This window comes from Seriola dumerili, unplaced genomic scaffold (assembly GCF_002260705.1).
Source record: "Seriola dumerili isolate Sdu_G_001 unplaced genomic scaffold, Sdu_1.0 BDQW01000465.1, whole genome shotgun sequence".
Lineage (NCBI taxonomy): Eukaryota > Metazoa > Chordata > Actinopteri > Carangiformes > Carangidae > Seriola > Seriola dumerili.
In genome coordinates, this window is record NW_019174720.1 from 1291708 (window position 1) to 1312529 (window position 20822).

The 20822-nt window shown below is 41.4% G+C and overlaps 1 protein-coding gene across 1 annotated transcript in view; it reads right to left on the bottom strand.

Moving 5' to 3' along the window:
- Positions 1–1703: 1703 nt before the first annotated feature.
- The window catches only part of LOC111234839 (partitioning defective 6 homolog alpha-like), a 32200-nt gene continuing 13081 nt past the window's right edge, over positions 1704–20822 (bottom strand). Inside the window, exons 3-6 of the mRNA XM_022763027.1 lie at positions 6228–6517; positions 5652–5777; positions 3738–3937; positions 1704–2897 (exon numbers count right to left, since the gene is read on the bottom strand). Of these exons, the coding sequence (XP_022618748.1) occupies positions 2582–2897; positions 3738–3937; positions 5652–5777; positions 6228–6517 (932 nt within the window). The 3' untranslated portion in view covers positions 1704–2581. The remainder of the gene's footprint in view (positions 2898–3737; positions 3938–5651; positions 5778–6227; positions 6518–20822) is intronic.

A 20822-nucleotide genomic window follows, 5' to 3' on the forward strand; every position in this document is an offset into this window, starting at 1 on the left:
TTAACTGTGATTTGAAACAGAATATTGACACAACAGGAGGAAGTGACATCATGCTGAGTTGTACACACAGAGGAAGACAGTCTTTCGCTCTCTCTCACCCACACACACACACACACACACACACACACACATACACACACAGACTCACACACACTCACAGTGGGATCAGGTCAGACAGAAAATAATTAGTCTGCTACAACAGGAGTTCCAAACATTTCATTCGTTAGTTATTCAGTGTGATTCTATGGTTTAAGAAACACAAATGTTTTTATCTTAGCACACTTTTTTTCCCTCTAACAGCTGTTGAACCTGTGTCGGGAACATTTCACATCATTCAAAGACCTCTCTGTATAAACTGCAGGCAAGAAATGACTAACAGCTTCACTACCTCACCACCTAACAGCTAACGTTTATCAAGAGACCTGTACAGCTGTGTCCATCTCATTCACGCTGCCTTTTCACAACACCAGACCGACTGCAATCACTTGTTAGTTCATTAGTATGTTCTGACGGGTGAGAATGAGAAGTATTTACCATAACAGCTGTTCTTAACTAGTTAAGAAAAGACTCTTTCAGCCTATCAAAGGTTTCCTGTGGAGGTGTGGACCTCTAACAGCATGATGGAGCAGGAAGGACAGTGACCAGGAAGTCGTTAGTAGAGGTGAGCAAAGATGGATGAAAACAGAACAGGATTTTAAATACTTAAAATGAAATTTGACTTTTTAAATGTTTTATGAAGGAAAACCTTCAGTTCAAACAAAATGTTTGTCTGTTGACCAGAAAACTCCTCAGGACATCTTCATATAGTCAATAAAGTTTTCTTGACTCAAGGTCAGTGACCAGGATTAGACTGTAGAGCTCTGTACGATGCTTCTGTTAGTGTGTTATGATTTTTGATTTCTAAAATATCCTGTAGCAGACAGTGTAACAGTCTGACAGAGGAGGTGTCCGTCAAACAGCTGATCAGGTTCAGTAAACATCACAGACTGAGGCTGATTCAGGTCGACAGATGTAATGTGAAGCAGAACGTGACAGAGGAAACACAGAGAGCAGTGTGTGACAGACTGTAAGGTGATACCCCCAGAGCACACACACAGGTTTCTATGACCCAGATAAGAGTACAGGAATTTCCTTATTTTGACTTTGACTCCCCGATGGTTCAAAATATGTTTGTACCCCTAACTACACCATGTGTGGGTGTGTGTGCATGAGTTATTAGAGTTTAATTGATGCCTCTGATTCTTAAATTTAGTATGAAATCATAAAAACAATGACAGTTTTCCTGCATTTAACAAAACCTTCCATCTCCTCTCCAAACTTTTTTTCTGAACAATTGCTGCATAAATGATTTAAAATCATAATAATGACATGTGTGACTCAGGAAGTGAGCATCCATGTTTGCAGGGCCAGACAGTGAATGTTTAAGGTTATCTCCTCAGTATAACAGAGCTGACAACTCTTTTTATTCAATAATGTGTGTTATGAAACCAATTGTTTCATTTCTTTTATTTACACCTTTCCCTAATAAATATATATACTATCTTAAACCTTGAAGTTAACCCATGAGATGAATCATGTATCATATTGTACGACAAATGATTTTGTGAGAAAAAATCAAAATAATTACAAGAAATTAAAAAAAAAAGTTAAATATTGTAAATATAATTAAATCTGTTTTAACTGGTTTCGATCATGTCCTCTGCTCTGCTCTTACAAAAGTTCACGTTTGGGTGTTTTGTGATTTATAGTCAGGGCGGTAGGTTGGTGCAGCAGCGCAGATCAGATAAATACACTCTCAGCCAATCACAACACTGCCCATATAGCTCTGGAACAGCTTTGCTCTGAGTGTTCAATCAGAGAATACAAAACATAGCACACGTCCTGATGCCTTCAGGTGCTGCAGGAGAAAACATTTCCAGGTATTTAATTTGCTTCAGAAACAGATGTGGTTCTGAGATCTTTCCTCTCAGCAACAATCGTCCACCAAAAAACCAACGACTCTCTTCACACAGCCTCATTTGTGTGAATTGTGTGAACCTGTGTGCTCTGCTCTGGGCACAGGTCAGGATAATACCTAACTGTTGCCACGGAAACAGGGCCCTGATTAAATGATACTGTTCTGTCACTGTCTCTGATTGGTGAAGCTGTAGGTTTGTAAAGTAGAGATGATTTCCTCAACATGTGGACATCAAACTGAGTTATGGCTTTTACAGGAGCAGTTATAATTATCTTTTCTGTTAACCAGTTCTTTCATTATGGTATTAAATCATCTCCCTGGGGTGAATATAAAGTGTTTTGCTTATGGAACCAGACACATTACATCAGCCTCACGCTGCAGACATGTAGTGTTGTCAGTGTTGTTCTGGCTATAGATTGTGAAGACCATGATCCACTGAGAACCCCTGCTCCAGTGTCAGTGACCTGTCAGACTCAGTCCACCTTAAATATCAGTGACTCAACAGGAAGTAGCTGTTGTCTGTCTGACGGGAGCACAGCTACCTGTGGTTGTAGTTACAGCGCTCTGTTATTGTACCGTCCCCTCGTCCTCACTGCTACAGTGTAGATGTCAACGTTGTCATGGCTACAGTGTTATGATGTTGCCGTCCTCCCTCATACTCTCGTGACTGCTACTGGCTGTGTTTCCGTTGTGACTGGACATCGTCGTCGTAGAGCTGTCACTCAGGGACACTCCGACACTATTGGGCAATGAGATGCTCTGTGGGAGGGGCCTACCCCCAGTGGAGTTGTGCGGCTTGTTGCTAGGCGAGTCTGTGTTGAGGTTAGTGTTGTTACTGTTGGTGATCCGGTGGGAGTCGTAGGGCGTAAGACAGTCATTCTCCAGAATGAGGTCCCCGTCATCATCTTCATCGTCACTGTCACCCTCTGCAATGCTGTTACTATGGTAACAACAGACAACGTGGTTATAATGGTTAGAGATCAGTGTAATGCAGAAGTTAAACAGTTTGTTTTGGTGTTCCCTCTCTTTTAGCTCTGTGTTTGGTCTCCACCAGCTCCTCTTTAGCTGCTAAATGCTCCACTATGTTCACCAGCTGCTCTTTGACTGAGTCTGTCTGCTTTTTGCTGCTCAGCTGCTGGAAAAATTCAGATTTTGGTTAATACTTGTCCCCAGAACATGTGCACCTAATTTGGTGAAATTCTGTCAAACAGGTTTTGGGATACACATTTTTGGCATTTGTAGCACCTCTTATGGGTTTGGCTCAAAATGCTTTGGTAGATATATTCCATATCACAGCCTGAGGGTATCTATCAACTTTTATGATTATTAGACAAAGGGTTGATTGAGTTGGACTTGTGTGTCAAATTTCAGGTCAATCGGACTAATGATGCGAGGGGCGTGGCCTTCCCAAAATTTAATTCTAAATCCTTGATTACACCCCAGCCAACTGAGGTCATATTTCCTGGGAAGCCGGTGCACAGGAGAGAAGTTAGAACCCTAAAACATCAAACAAACAGAAAGATGTTGGAATCTTCTGTAGAGCTGCAGAGTTAAAACGCTTAAAGCTTTGTTTTAAAACCAGAGTGGACACGTGGAAAGACTATATGCCCTACAGTGTCATTTTCTAAAATCTATACCGTCATGTAATCTGCACCTCTTGTGTCTGTATTGATCATTCTGATCCAGGGTCAGACTGGTCGGAGAGATCCCTGGTATGGATTTTTGTGGAGCAGAATTGTCTCATCAGCATCACACAGCTTTAGCCCCGTCCATGTCCTACCTTGCAGTGATGGGGTTGCTCTGAGAGGCGGGGCTTGGTGAGTCATGTGACAGAGTGGAGCCTGTAGATCCAGCTGAACCCACTGAACCAGAGTTTGCCACTGAGGTTTTACTCCCACGATGCATCACGTTGTTCCTCTGGTTCGCTGGTTTCACAGTCACTATGAGGTTGTGACTGTTGGCCACCATCATGTCTGTGACCTGGAATGACAGGTGGACAGTTGATGATGATGATGATGATGATGATGATGATGATGATGATGATGATGATGATGATTGACAAAGTCAGTCAATAATAAAAAAAAAACTTTGAACACATATCTCACTTCCTACTCTTTTCTTCTCTTTTGTTAAGTTCACTGACACTCAGCTGTCCTGACGATCAAAATGTAACAGTCTGACTGTTGAATTTTCCTGTTTCATTTATTTCATAGGATCACAACTGATATGAGGCAAACAGCCCTGATCTGACTGTAACGTTCACTGTCTCACTGTTAAACATCACTGTGTGTCAGTCCTCCACAGGGCTGATGTCAGATTTACACATAAATCCAGTTTAACTACAGTTTGTAATTTACACACAAAATAAATATGATGTGACTATCGTCAATGTTTGATGTCTCTTCATTAGGATCATCCTTGACTAAGGATCAATGATGCAGGTCATCACAAGCTTCTCTGTCTGTCTCTGATTTGTTGAATTAAATGGAAGAACAAAACATTTTAAAATAACTAGACAATGCAATTTCTAAGTTTGCTGGCTGCTGAGAAAAGTCTGAAGCTGAGCTTCATTGTTTGAAATGCCAGCAACTGAGCTGCAACTAACTCTGTCTGCCTGTCTGTCTGCTTGACTGCTTTTGTGAAGTCAGTTAGAATGACAATTTGAAATTAACCGCTGAATGTTTCCTGACTAAAACTGGACTGAAACATATTTCCAGTGAAAACTGTTGAAATTTGTGTAAATCATTGTCTTGTATTGAGTATTGGAGCAGACTGTAGCTGGACTTTGACTATGTTCATAACTGTTGACATAAAGGTATATATTTTCTGAGATGAGACTCATAAATAAATATTTGTCTGTGGTGCCATAAATCCGATTTAAAAAATCCTGTTTCCATCTGATTTTCTGCTCTTACTTTTGAGTGAATGGGGCAGTTGGATGTACTCCTGCCACTTTGAAAGGCATAGTTCAAATTATGTGAGTCTTTGGGCAAATTTGTCTACGTTCTGGGAAAAAAATATGTGTTAAGAGTGAAATTTGTGGCCGTGGGGACGACGACAAGTTTTTTTTTTTTTTTTACCAGTTTAACCCCTTCTCCCACTCTAGGTGTGATGTCATCCACTCTAACCTCCTTCCATAGACACTAGTATAAACTCAAAATCTGTCAGACTTAAACTTAAACTTAAACTGTGATGAATCTAAAACTGTACAAGATATCAAAAAGCTGAAGTTCAGCTGAAAGTCTTGGGACCCATTTAAGGCTCAAATGAAGTCTCTAGCTAAAAGTAAAAGAATAGAATAGAAGTAAATCTGTTCACACAAATAATATTGAGACAAATCTACCTCCATATACATGCAATCATTTCTAAGACACGAATGAGGTTTTTTTGGTCTCGGCAGTGTCCACTGCAGCTAATCTGACCTCTATGTGTTCACATACTTATACTAGAATCAGAAATCTCTCTAATCCTGCCTAGCAGCTGTGGTGAAATAACTGAAATGACCAGGATCAACTTCCAGGTTAATAATATTATTATGTAACAGCTTATTCTCTTTAGGCTTCTCCCACAAAACAAAACAATGCTTTTAAAGAGTGTATACTGTCCATACTCTGATAGGGGGAAACAGGTTTTGGATGAATCCTGTGAACATGTTTCACATCATCTCCATGAAGGTGAACTCCTGGGTATTTACCTGATCCAGAGATTTTCCCGCGACATCGATTCCATTGACCTCGAGAATCTCGTCGTTAACTCCCAGCAGCCCCGTGCTCTCTGCCAGCCCGCCACGTACCAGACGAGATATGAACACCCCCGGAACCTGCGGGATGGAGGAGAGGCGCCAAACGTTACAGCTCTCTGCAGCAGGTTTTATTTCATATCAACAAACCCAGGAGACAAACAGCAGACAACGGGTCATTGTGACATTAGGGTCATGACTCATGACAGGGTTTAAAGACTTTTTTTTTTCATATGAATGTTTAATCCTCCACATTAAAGTGTCACACAATATTTCCAAAGATGAACAGAAGAGCAGATGACGCTCCTCCCTTTTCTCTGTGGTTTCTTCTTGAAGGGATCAGATTTTATTGGTCCAAATAGAACAGGACATTATGTTACATAGATCGATGGATCGACGGATCGATACTTTATTCATCCCCCAGGGGAAACTCAGGTTTGAATATATCTGATCATATTTATCATTAATTCTGTCAGCTTTAAAGGTGGAATAATAAATGATGACTAGATTGAATGAAATAACTGATCTCACCTTCTCTACACCCTGTTGTGTCACTCGCACGCTCACCCCGTCACGGATGTAGAAGCCCAGTGGCTTGTGGGTACCGTGCTTGTGCAGTCGTACGCGTCGGTGTGTCTCGGGTAAGATGTCCACGTCGATGATGGATGAGATCTGTCTGAAGTTCTGTGGCAGGCCAATCATCAGGCCCGGTTTGTTCTTTGAGTGGGTGGAGCCTGAGACGGTGGTGCGCAGTCCGGTTAAACCCAGCCCCTTTTTACGCCTCTGGAGGGAGTTGGTGGCAAAAACAACAGGTTCATCCTCTGAAAGACGACACACACAAGAACAGAGGGAAGAGTCCATTATTAAAACACGTCAGCATTTACAGTTATGGTGACACACACTGCTCTTAGTTCAGTGTACATGAAGTGATTTTACTCCTGTGCTAAAACCTTTATTTACACTATGCTGGGTAACAGAAGCTGTGTCCCAATTCAGAGGCCACATCCTTCGGAGGACACGATCTCCCTCTTATCACCTTTGGGGAAACTGGTAACATTATAAAAGTGTGCTGGTATGTCATCCTCCTGTTGTTCTGACGGGAACTTCTCATTGTTCAGCAGACGATCAGAGCGTTTAAACTGACTAAACTTAAAGTGACCTGACACACCACTGACCCGTGGACATGACACACCTCGACTATAACTGACCAGGAACACCATGTGGCATAAAACCATAGAGCTCATTAAGCTGTGGAAAGTTTTCCAACTCTAGACATGCAGTTGGACAAATTATAACCTGACTGACAGTCAAATCTGTGATGTAGAATCAGGGACTAGTTGCACAAAACACCCTTAAGTTTTCTCCTTAAGGTTTCCCTAAACTGTTCATTGAAGTATTTAAGCTTTTCTCTCTATCTTAGTCTTATACTTCAGGAATCACTTAAAGTCAGTTAAACTGTTGCACTGAAATCTTAAGAACATCTTTAAGAATCTTTAAGAACATCTTTAAGAAAAATCTTGGGATGCTTTGTGCAATTGGCCCCATATTTTACAGAAGTGATCAATCTGATGAGTAGTCAGTGGGAACCCACAGCAGATGTGGCCCCTGGCAGAGGTGTGGGAGAGCTGAAGAGAGGTAGAGGAGTACACACAGACTGATGAAGGCAGAGACTCACACATACTTCACATAGTTCAGCACACCAACACAGGTTTATCTATATAATCTAATCAAGTGGAACAGGACATCTGAATATTTTTCTTCTTTTCTGTTTGGAGGAACGTTCTTACAGTTCAGTCCAACAATATTATTCTGTGTGTCAGGTTTCATATCAGGACCCATCACTCTGACTGTATTATAAATATTTATAGTACAGTGTTCACATCATTTTTAATTTCACACTTCTTCCCTCTTTCCCATCTCTCTCTCTCTCTCTGCAGCTTCATCAACAATCAGCTGACAGCGGGACTTCATCAGAAAGATAGAGAGAAGAAGAAGGGATGTTTAATATGAGAATATCCCTGACTTCTTCTTCTACGACACAGTTCACTACTTCAGCTCCTGAAATCCACTTTACTGCCTATTTCCACAACTGTCTGTACAACTGCATTTATTACTACTACTGCAATTACTGCTAATGCTTCTTTTGTAAATGCTTCACTTGCACTGTACACTGCACTGTTTATGATGACAGTGGAAAACAAATGTAAATGTAGAAGAGATTACAGCAATATTAAGATATGATTTCTATATCACCCAGCCACAGTGTGAGTCCCACTGAGTCAGCCTTCACTAATTTGCCTGATTGATTAAGGATTAACATCTGGTAACCTCTGGATTAATCCACACTCTGTGGATTATGACTAGCAGGGAATATGAGTGATACTGTATTTAAGATCTGCTGCTCTGAACAGACGGGATGATAGGGGTCAGACTGAGAGGTTTAAAGGAATCATCCAATCCAGATGAGACTCAGATGTGATCTATTGATTCTGGCTGTTTGTAGTAAAACAATCTTTGACTCAGGTGGGGTTAAAAAGCAGATTTTTTACAGAGCAAACAGGATTAGCCAAGCCACACCCACAAACTGCAGGACTGAAGTGCACATGGACCTGACTATGAAACACAATTCAAAGAATGCCTGAGTCTGGTTTACTGTGTTCGGACTGGGCTTTTTGAATGACGTAAAACAAACTTTTCTCCCTTTGTGCCCGTCACATGACTGAGTGACAGCTCTAAAATCACACTCTTTCTGAAGCTCTGTCAGACATCTGATGTTTCTGTTCTGCCAGTGAACATCACCAAGCAGAGAGACTGTCCTCTGTAAACAATGACTCCATATTCACTGTGACCTCACATAGTTACTGTGAGTTACTGTGAGACCACTAGAGGTCGCCTGTGAGGCGACCTCTAGTGGTCGTAGTCATTATTTCACACAGGAGACTGTTGCTTTTATCCATGATCCTTTCACAACCTTAAGCACATCTTTAATATTGTAACCATGACGATAAAGGTCTGGTACGTCTGTACACTGCTGGTACTCTCCTACGGGTCGTATCCAAAGGTGGTTAAGGTTGGAGGACTTGTTGCAGCCGCATCCTTTCTGTTTTCAGCATGTCTGGTTTCTGTTTTCATCTGGCCTCCGTTATTAACCAGACTGTATTACGGTTTTGACGGAATATGTTTAGGTAGACTAATCTATGACAACAGAAGCTGTTCTGGAGGCAGGTGGAGGAACAACACCCACTTCATGTTTCTACATGCTTTGTTTGTGTAGTCGGTCCTTAGTTCTCATCCTTCTATAAGCAGCAGCACTAACCAGATCACAAACCAACCTGTGAAGATTTGACAATGTGATTTAACGAGAGCTGCTTGTCTTGCCTGAACATTATAACCAGGCCTGGAGACAGACGGCGTCCTGTGGTCCCGGGGACAATAGAAAATGTGTCCTGGATGAGCAGAGATCTTCTGTGGGATGCCTCCGGAATGAATGGGATTTTATATATAATTATTTATTTATTTAGCAAATGACAAACTGAACTGAGCACTGACAAGTGACTACAACAGAGCGTGTGCTCGTGCCGTTACTATTGTTACTCAGCGTGAGACCTGAAATGTTCCTGAGCAAAACTCGGCATAACAGCGGTTCCTCTACTCCCTCAGTCACAGCTCGCTGGCAGGACCTTGAAGCGTTCGTCAATCAACACGCAGAGTGAGACCACCTTCAATCCCAGTCTGAGGTCATTTAAGGACAAACTAGAATTACTGCCTCGTGGTTGTATGCCTGGCTGTGTGTGTCTGCCCTTCACACATCAGGAGAACTGGTCATTCTATCCACTTCACACTTGGTGGGTGTATTGCTGCAGTTGGTTCATAATTTGGTGCAATTTGGACACTTGGCATTTTTAGTATGAATAAAATTTAAATAAACTAACAACTAAAAACCACAGATGATAACAATAAAAAAAAACAAAACGTGTGTTTGGGACGTTTCAGGGACGGTGGTGAAAACTTTGTTCTGGAGCCCTGATAACTGTCATCAGGTCGGTTTATTTAAACTAATGCTGAACTCTGAGCTCAACCTGTCACTGTTTCACACATCAGAGACCAAGCATCAACCTCAGGGGCTGAAAACTGAAGCCAACACTGAAGAACCAAAACCTGCTAATGACCACTAGAGTCTGTCTCCAACAGTGAGTCAATCCCCATAGACTCCCATATTAAAATGTCCAACTTTACAGCAGAAATAAACATGTTTACAGCCTGGTACAAAAACTGTTTTGGTCTCTAGAGCTAATTTCCACACACGCCCCTCCCTGTTTGCCTATTTTTGGATTATCTGGGAGTTACGGGTGGAGTCAGACACTGCCAAGATGGCGACGGTGGAGCAGCTCACTCTGAGCTTCAAAACCGCTCTTCAGAAACCTGTGGGTGACGTCACAGAGGCTACATCCATCTTTATCTACAGTCTAGAGAGAGACTGTCCGGAGACAGAGGTTACCTTCTCCTCTCACATACAAACACCTGTCATCATATCATCACAGCGTCACAGGTAACTTGATGACTATGTAAACTCCGTGAAGGCCATGACATACAGGTGTAAGTTCCAGAAATAAATTCAGTGAGTGTACACTGAGTTAAGACTGGTTAGTTAAACTATTACAAACAATTTTTTTGAAAGTCAAAATAAAATTATACTTTAATGTGAAAGCTCCAGTGGAGGAGATGAGAAGAGGCACCATCAGAGTCAAAGTCATCCATCTCTAACATCAACACCAGCATAGATCGATGTCTGTCTGTTGTTTTCCTGTGTTGCTGTGGATCCTGAGCCAAACATTTTCAGACCTCTCACCTACATTGTCAGCCTGTGCAAACTATTTGAATAAAGTAGTGCCAGCTGATGGAAAACACCTGCTGTGATGTCACTGATAGGGCGGGACCTGTCTGCTGCCTCCTGTGAGTCAGTGTTGGTGAAACAGAGAGTGCTCTGTGTTGCTGAGGCTGGACAGAGAGCAAACAATAAAAACAAAGCATGTATTCATGCGTATACTGCACACATATGAACATAAAAACATAAAATTTGCAAATGACCAGCATGTGTCATCTAACTACTAAAACATTGTTTTCTTTAAACAGAAAAACTTCTATATCAAACCTTTACTTATGGATACATCTACTGTTTCACATGCAGTCTCCAGGGTGCTCTGCACTCAACTAAAAACTAGAATCACTGTCTCATGGTTGTTCCCTCTATCAACCAGACAAGTTACAGGAAATATGGTCACAATGGTTCTGTCCGAAAACACTCACTCATTCCCTCCTCCCTCCTCACTATCCAGGGAGTTCTATGTAGAGGACTATACAGTGAGCTCATCTGTAAATGGAAAAACACTTTCAGACACTCTTTCAGATGCATTGTGGGATACTATGAGTCCACTATATGGAGTATAATAATTCTCAATATACATTCGGAGAGTACTTCAAAATGGACTATATAGGGGGTAGTGAGTGAGTTCGGACACAGCCAATCTGTCCTTCCTGAGTTACAGCACTGAATAATGACCAGAAGTGTTTTTACAGAACATTATGATATCACAGTCAAGTTGACCTTTGACCTTTTGGATGTAAAATGCTGTCACTTCATTTTATCCTTGCAGAAATTTGAGTTACATGGTGTCATTAGTGTTTAAATTCTGGAGTTATGGCCAAAAACTTGTTTTGAGAGGTAACAGTGACCTTTGGCCCCCAAAATCTAGTCAGTTCAACCTTGAATTCAAGTGAACGTTTAAACCAAATTTGAAGAAATTCTATCAAGTCATGACTGAGGAATCACGTTCATGAGAATGTGACGGACAGCCTGAAAACATGAGGGACTGTCGTCGCTGTGGAGACATAACAAGTGGAAGATGGAAAATGAAACTGAGGAAAAATAAGCACTACCTAAAAAGTCCACCCGGATCCAGTGATGCAAATCAAACAGGGATGAGAACAATGAAAGTGGGAACATCCATTTCAGCCCTCAGTGCTTCCCTCTAAATCATTTCCTGTTCATATAATAACCACCAACACTCACAGTTCATGGATCGCGCCTAATAAAACATTCTGAAGGACAAATTACAGAAATGAGAAAATGCCTAAAAAGAGCTAAGTTAAAGTTAAAACTATCAAAGATACATCTCTGACTCATCTAACTGTCTGGAAAAAGCACAGCCAGCTCATGAGATTCATTACTACCGCAGAGTAATAGGGCCACGTTGAGGGCAAAAAATCTGAAATTTCGAGAATAAAGTCTTCTTTTTCTTCAGATATGATGATTTTATTCTCAAAATTACAACTTTATTCTCTAAATTTCAGATTTCTTTTTTTACCTCAAACTGCTCTTTTATTAAGAGTGACAGCTGAGACAATTGGCCTCGATCAACCAAACTGAAAATTTCACCATTTTTCCCTTTGGGATAGATTACTTGATTATTTAAGAAAATTATTTGGCACCAATTATCTGATAAGTAAAACTGAACAAAAAAGTGTCTGGAAAATGAGACATAGAAGATTTTTTTTATCCAAAAATGTCCCTGCTACATCCTACGTGTTAGGTAATTATTCAAAGATTAAAATAATCCAGACAAGCTGTGTTCAGGTGAGCTGTGAAGAAGGCCTTCACTGTTTGACCCCACAGTCAAACTGCAGGATCTTCATCACACATAATACCTGACAACATAACACTGAAGGAGATGGGACAAACTACATCTTTCATCTGTCATTACATCATCTATTGACTAATGACAGTGTTTGTCTGTTTATACATGATATTAAAACAGACAGTGAGTATGACTGCTTTAACCCACCTACCTATTTCAGCCATGATAATCAAAGACCAGTATACATTTGATTTTTATTTTATTTCATCTCTAACTGTGATGCACTGTGAACTCTTGTTGTATATGAGTATTGTAAAGTCATAAGAGACTTCATATACAGTGTCACTACAGGTAGCTTTTTGGGTAGAATCACGACGTGCTTCCTGTTTCTGCTCTGATTCTACTCTGGAAGTTGTGATTCGTATGTTTGACGCTTTCAGATGTTTGTCCATTCGCCACACAACGCTTACAAAGATCCTTTATAACAAAAGATGATGCATTACAAGCAGTGCCAATGGTAAGAAATGCTGTACACTTCTTGTCTCCTAAGTGGGCGTGGTCATGATTGCTTGTTCACGTCAAAACACAACAACACAACACTAGATACAGTTTGAACACCTGATGTTTTTATCTGTTTGCTTCTATCTTATCAACCCAGTGCAAGATCATATCAGTCTAATACTCTCTGTTTTCCCTCCAAAAACAGTTCAATAATAATAACAATCATAGTATTATTACATTATATTTCAGTTTTAACTTTTAATCCATGGTTTCAACATATAGATCCCTCTAAACTTCTGTGGTTGGAAAGTGTCGGCAGCTCTCCTGCAGCAGTGAAACCAGAACCAACAGAGAGAAGAGATCTGTGCTGAGAGATCTCATGAGTTTGTTACTGAGACAGAGACAGGTCTCTAATAAAGTTCACTTTCCCCTGATCTGTCTGAAAAATTTAATGTCACAATGTTCTGAAGAGCTTTGGCTTGTGAGAAATGGATCCGGTATTTATTTTGGTGACTCAAGAATCACAATGTGTGATCAGGTTCACTTCTCTCATTGGAGTGAACAGACTCAGACCTGCTGCTGGTCTCCTACAGGGGAGGGAGGGGGAGAAACCCACAAGACTCAGATACAGGAAATGATTGTAAGTGCATCATCTCCTTTCTCAGCTGTCTGTGATGCTCTCTTCTGTTCATAAGCAGCAGCCAGGGAGCAGACAGAGACAGTTTGATTGAGGTCTTGTCTACATCTAGTCATGGCCCACTTTGGTGGTGGATGTCAGGGTTAGGGTTAGGGTTTATAACACTGGCCGTTTTTATATATATATTTATGTTGTCATTTGGTATGTTTTGTTTGCACATATTATTTATATGATTTTTTTTAATGATATATGATTATATGATTTATTTTTTCTTTTATTTGTATTGGCTCCATGCAGGGAGCAGGAACTAAGTGTGCACCTGTGTTGCACGGGGGCACTTTAAGTTGTAAAAGTTTCCTTCACACATGAAGTTGAAAGAAAGTTGTTTTTTGTAGTGCGTTAAGGTTTAAGGTTGATCATGTGAAGCCAGCGAGGTGTTTATTTACATGCTTATGTGTCGTCGTGTGTGTTGATATTTACATTTCTGTAGTTTGTTGTAATATGAATGTGTGTCTATTTTGTACAATGTTATGTATCTAATTAGTTTGACGATGGTGCCGTTGACAGTAACAAGTGATGATGGTGGCATTAGAAGATGAATAAATCAAACAGTAACAGCGAATTCTGGTGTTGTCTATTTCCTGAAGGGAGTGACACTGATGGTTGAGGTGATTACAAACACACACACACACACACACACACACACACACACACACACACACACCACCACCACACCAAACACACACACACACACACACACACACAGTGAGGCTTCTTCTTGTCTGCTGGAGACAAATACCTGACCTGCTACTCCTCATGCAGCATTCCTTCACTGTCACACAGGCTGCTTCGCATATCCACCAACGCAGAGCAACATCAGTGGTAAGAGAAAACAAACTCATGCACATCCCACACACACACCATCTCTACGTGGAGAGTGTGTGTGTGTTTCCTGACAAGGCAGACAGGACAGAGACAGGACCTCACCGGAAAGAGCCAGACTAAAGCCTGAAGGCACAGACACTGCTAAGCCCCCTGTAAACACACACACACACGCACACACACACACATGCACACACTGTAGATTGATAGAAAGATATTATAGACTTTCTCCTTCCCTAAAAGTTGAGACAAACCCTGTCCTTTAATGCAGTGATACATCCAAAATCTGATCAGCATTATAATCCATGTAAATCCTACAGACTGTCCTGTTCCTAAACGTCTGGCCTCATCATGACAGCATCAGCCAAAACAAACTGCCTTTAACAGCTGTTAGACAACCTGATTTTATTCTATGTAAAATGGAGTCAATGGTTAATTTAATACAATGATTTTATTTGTTGATGAAATGTAACAAGAGTTATGAAAAATATAAAATGAACATCAATCAGTCCACCACGATCTGGACGGCAGAGGATATGTGTTGTGTGTTCCTTCTGGTCCGTCTGCATGTTTAAATCAGACCTTCAGAGAAAACTATTTTCAGTCTTGCTGCTCCTCATGTTTTCAAGGAGCTGTTAAATAGTCAGGTGTTGAGTTTAAACCTGAGTTTAACCTGAGTTTAACGTGAGGTGGTGTTGAGGTTATGAAGGTTTAGTAGGTTGTGAGGTTCAGGGGAGAAGGAATGATGCTGTGACGGTCCTCTGGCTCTGCCATGGCCTGCAGGGTTGCATCTTGTCCTTTGTTGTGTCTTCTGTTTTGTCACAGTGACGTTGATCTTTGACCTTTTGGATATGAAATCCTTATATTCTTATAGAAATTTGTGTTACACTGTGTCATAATTTGTGTATGAATTTCTGAATTATGGCCAAAAATATATTAGCATCACAGTGACCTTGACCTTTGACCACCAAAATCTAGTCAGGTCATCTTTGAGTCCAAGTGAATGTTTTTGCCAGATGTTATCAAATTCCCTCTGGGGGTTCCTAGTATATCACATATTTCCACCATAACTTCCTCAAACACCGCCGTCACACTGCTGCTGGTCTCTCGTCAGCAGTCTGGGGCTGCACGATATGCAAGAGAAATCATATTGCGATTAATTTGGCAGATATTGTGATTGAGATTTCAGTTGGAATGGTCGTTTTTGCATTTCATTTTCACTGAAAAAACTTTTAAGAATGATGATGACTGGATTTTTGTTGGTCTTGTACCAAACAAACATGTTTAGATGTTTTGGTACATCTGGAGAATATGAATGTAGGCCAGGGTGTCTTTGTAGCACCACAATGCTTATGGTGCTAACAATGCGCAACAATGTTGTGACACATTTGACCTTTATCATAAAAAAATTGCAGCTCCTGCGATTTGGATATTGTACTTGGCCATATTGCGATTTTGATTATATTTCAATTAATTGTGCAGCCCTATTGCAGTCTCCATAAATCCCATTCAAAACTCTGCAGGTCTGGCGTTGATTAAAGGGTAAACTGCTCCTCCATTTCCTTCTAATCCACTCGCCACTCAGCTGCCCGATCACCCACCTCCTTCATGTCCCTGATGGTCTCAGATTCTGCAGCCATTCATGCTCCCCTGGCCCCAATGCACACTGCCACTGCAGGACAGTGAGCCCCTACACTCCACCATTACCAGATGGTCCAGTGGTTTGCACCTGAACCAGGTCTAAGGCTCTGGTGTACAGCTCCACACAAAATCCAGCAAGAACATTTACGGCGTCTGTTTGGTTCCTTTCAGAGCTGAGTGAGTTTTACCAAGCTACAATAAGAGGCTACAATGCCTGGCCTGACCATGTGTCACTCAGAAAACAGTCAGCCAATCAGAAGAGAGGCTCTGACTCTGAGCCCTCACTGATTTATTCATTGTCTGACTGTTTAATTTGATTTTATGTTGTGACCATTTATCACATTATTACAGAACAAGGTGCAGAAGTTAAAGACCTGAAAAACCAGCTGTTATACGTCTGTATGAGGGAGTCAGGTGAGGTGTGTGACTGAGACCACGAGTAACTAAACATCATTCACAGAATATAATGTGGACATTATCAGTGTTACTGTCGGCTTCTGTTTTTGTGTCTCTCAAAAATGCATGAGTCTGTGATCTGCAGCTGTCATAAGCTGTGTGTGTGTGTGTGTGTGTGTGTGTGTGTGTGTGTGTGTGTGTGTGTGTGTGTAACAGTGACCTCACTCTGCAGTGCCCACCATCTGGAGCCCAAGGGGCTGCCATATGGCAGTTGAGTGCAGGTCCACAATAAGCCTGTGTACAGTGGAGAGACAGACATGAGACAAAGACCTGCTTCATGCTGTGAGGGCGTGGTAGTAACCCCACCTACTGACAACTTCAACTGAAAATACAATAGACATAACATTATACGTACATTATATTTTTCTCACTGTTTCATTGTGCTGCAGTCTACAACAGGTAACGCATGAAGTAAGGAAGTGAGAAATCTAGACCATGACTCGGAAAGAATACACCCCTATCGTCTTCACAGATCACAACCTAATCATAGTTTAGAATCATACTTTAGTGTCTTTAGGTTGCTGTGTTAGTCTTAGTTTACAGAGCACACAAGTCCAGTTGGCTAAGCTGCAGCTGCAGAGTCATGAATCACATTGATTTTACTCCCCTTAAAGTTCCTCCAGACATGTTTTAAACTCTGTAAAAATCCTCTACTATGATTCATATTTAGTTGAACATGGTTTTCACACATAAAAGCTGAAGCTCATCTCCTCTTACTTCCTGATTGAGAAACCTGGATCAGGCCTTGAGCCCCGCCCACCACCTGCTTGCTCCAGGTGGACAGGTGAAGGAGCAGAGAGTATTAAGATGGTTAGAGGAGGAAACATCAGAGAGACTCAGCCACATGTTTGAGCCTCAGTCAGACCCAGACTCAGATGAGGAGTCTGAGACCAGAACCAGAGACTAGCAGACGGATCAGAACGGTTAGCACAGTTAGCATCTTTTATTTGTTTATGTTGTTTGTTAGCTTGTAACTGGCAGTGGCTGACACAGTGTTAGTGGTTGTGCTAATGCTAACTCTCTCTCTCTGTATTAAAAAGGTTTCAGGTTTATTTAGCCCCACCCCCCGTCCCCACAAGTTGACAGGATTGGTTCCTTAGGTTTGTGACATATGAAACCCTGGCTGTCTGAATCTGTTTTTACGAGACTGTCTTTGGTTCACTGCAGTTCAAGGTGGAAACACTCAGTCATGGAGTTGTTGTTTATTATATAAAAACATCTTATGGATGTTAACGAGGTTAAACTCTGGATTAATTTGCTAGTTTGACTGTGTGTATGAAAAGGAGAAAGTGCAACCTGCTTCATGTCTATGGCTGTGTGATGAGGAGCTCTCAGTCCCCCTGACCTTCACTGTAACTCCATGTTCAGTGAGAACTCTCAGTGTACAGAACATGTTCAACACCATCCCACCCAGACCAGATGAGATATATAATCGCTCCAGCGTGTTTTGGGTCTTCCCCGGGGTCTTCTAACCAGATGCCTGAACCATCTCACCTGGCTCCAGCCCTACTCCGAGCTCCCTCTGGATGTCAGAGCTTCTCACTCTATCTCCAAGGCTGAGCCCTGACACCCTGAGGAGGAAACTCATTTCAACTGCTTGATGTCATTCTTTCAGTCACTACACGCTATCTGGTCCCTGTATAACCAAAGTCAGAGTTAAACATGTCAAACATGTTCCTGGTGGGTGTTGTCCACCACGGTTGTCCCTTATCACCAATCCTGTTTGTGATTTTCATGGACAGGCTCTCAAGAAGGAGGAGTGTGTCTGGTTTGGGAGCCTCAGAATTCCCTCCCTGCTATTCGCAGATGTTGTGGTTCTGCTGGCCTCATCAGACTGGGACCTTCACCATGCACTGGGGCAGTTTGCAGCCAAGTGTGAAGCGCTTGAGATGAGGGTCAGCACGTCCATGGCCCACGGTTCTCTGCTGGAAAACGATGGATTGCTCTTTACAGGTTGAGATGGCTTGGGAGTTTCTGCCCAAAGTGAAGGAGTTCAAGTATCAGGTCTTGCTCAAAGTGAGGGTGGGATGGAAAGGGAGACTGAAACACATATCTGTGCAGCACTAGCAGTGAAGCAGGCATTGTACCAGACTGTTGGTGGTGAAGAGGGAGCTCTCAATTTACCAGTTGATCTTCGTTGTGACCCTCAGCAATGGTCATGAGCTCTGGGTAGTGGGTAGTACTAATACTATAGTTGTCTAATACATTAGTGCTGAAGTCACTGTTACTTAAACGTTTCACTTACCGCACACTTCAGTTTATATATTGTATTTACAAACTAATCGTTCCCCTCAGGTTAGTAATGAACTAAAATATAATTTCTCTAATGTGTATTTCATTTCCTCCTCAACACGCCTCCTCTCTCCTGCCTCTCCAGTCACAGCAGTGAACATATGCTGTTGTGCCAAAGCTCTGCAGACAACGTTAACATTATGTCACTGCTTTGACTGTATCAGTTCATTAGCTGAGTTACTGTGATGGCATGGTTTCAGGACAGAAGGCAGAAGAAGTGAAAACCTCTCTCTCTCTCTCTCTCTCTCTCTCTCTCTCTCTCTCCAGCTCTGTGATTCTCCCCGTCTTTCCCTCCACCTCCCTCCATCCCTGCATATCGCTGCTTGTGTATGAATATTTGATTTCCTCCTCCTATCTTCATGTTATACACAGATATTTTCAGCCATCTATAGTCAGCTCTCCATCCGAAATGTAGAGATCTCAGTCAGAGGGCTGGGGGAGCTTTATATAAATACATTCCTACACACATTTACAGACATAAGCATGTCGGCAGCCACAGCAGTGTTTCACTGTGTTTATTTGTGTATGTCTGTGTGTTGGTGTTATTTCTGGAAAGTCATTTCTATGGCACCCTCTGGCAGGAAGAAGATAAAACCATCCCTTGTCTTCATCCCCCCGCTCCCTCTGCCTGCTCTCTTCCAATCTCTCTTTCTCAATCTTTCATTTTCTTCTCCCTCTCTCTCTCTCTCTTTCTCAATCTTTCATTTTCTTCTCCCTCTCTCTCTCTCTTTCTCAATCTTTCATTTTCTTCTCCCTCTCTCTCTCTTTCTCTCTCTCTCTCACACACACACACACACCCACACACACACACACACACACACACACACACACACACACACACACACACACACACACACACACACACAGGGCTCTGGCGTACAGATATGTCAGCTTCTCTTTTAACAGCATCACAAAGCTCATAGTCTGAACCTGGATGCAGAACTAATCTGCCATTGGCTGAGCTGCTGAGGACCTGATAAAAATACTCACCAGCTACATCATGTCATTATTTCACCAAACATAACTGCATTAGTTTAAAGTCTTCAAATTCATCTTTATATTATCAGCTGTAAACATTATGTCAGTCAGATAAACTATATCTTATCTTCAATACCACCAACATCAGTAGTTTCATAACTGTAATTTATACAAAGCTACTTTTACCACTCAGTAACACTACAACTACCACTGCAGTACACTTACAGGTTGTTACCACGGCTACCACTGAAGTTCTGCAGAAGAACTGTTACTACAGCTACCACAGTAGTTCTGCAGAACTGTTACTACAGCTACCATTGTAGTTCTGCAGAAGAACTGTTACTACAGCTACCACTGTAGTTCTGCAGAACTGTTACTACAGCTACCATTGTAGTTCTGCAGGTTGTTACCATGGCTACCACTGTAGTTCTGCAGAACTGTTACTACAGCTACCACTGTAGTTCTGTAGGTTGTTACCATGGCTACCAATGTAGTTCTGCAGAAGAACTGTTACTACAGCTGCCACTGTAGTTCTGCAGGTTGTCACCACGGCTACCACTGTAGTTCTGGTACCATAAGTAAAAGATTTATTGATTACTATATGTTCTTCTCAGGTTCAAAAACTCTACATTATTATTATGTGTGAATTCTGATTCCGCTTTCAAACTATTATCATCAAAATCTTTTTATTTCTCTTTCTTCCGTACCTTTTGCACTAACTACTTCTACACACTTTCAGCCACAGAAACCATTCAATTATCAAAATGTTCATCATTTTTTCTACTATTTATAATTATTTTTAAATGTTCAGCTTTTTCTGGAAAAGTTTTTGCCATTCAAATGAACAGACTGAATGTTCAAATCATCAAAAACCTTCTCCTCTGAAATTCAACTACTTCTGCATACTTTCATCTCGAGACTTCATTTCATCTTTAAAAAAAAAAAGTTTTTGATTTATCACAGTTTAAGGATTTTTTGACACACAGTGACGTCACCCTCAGCTGTTCTGCTTTCATAAAATCTTTTCTAAACTTGTTGTTCTTCAGTTCTTTCACTTGTCACAGACAGTTTCTACATGACATGGTAGATATATTTGTGCTCTAT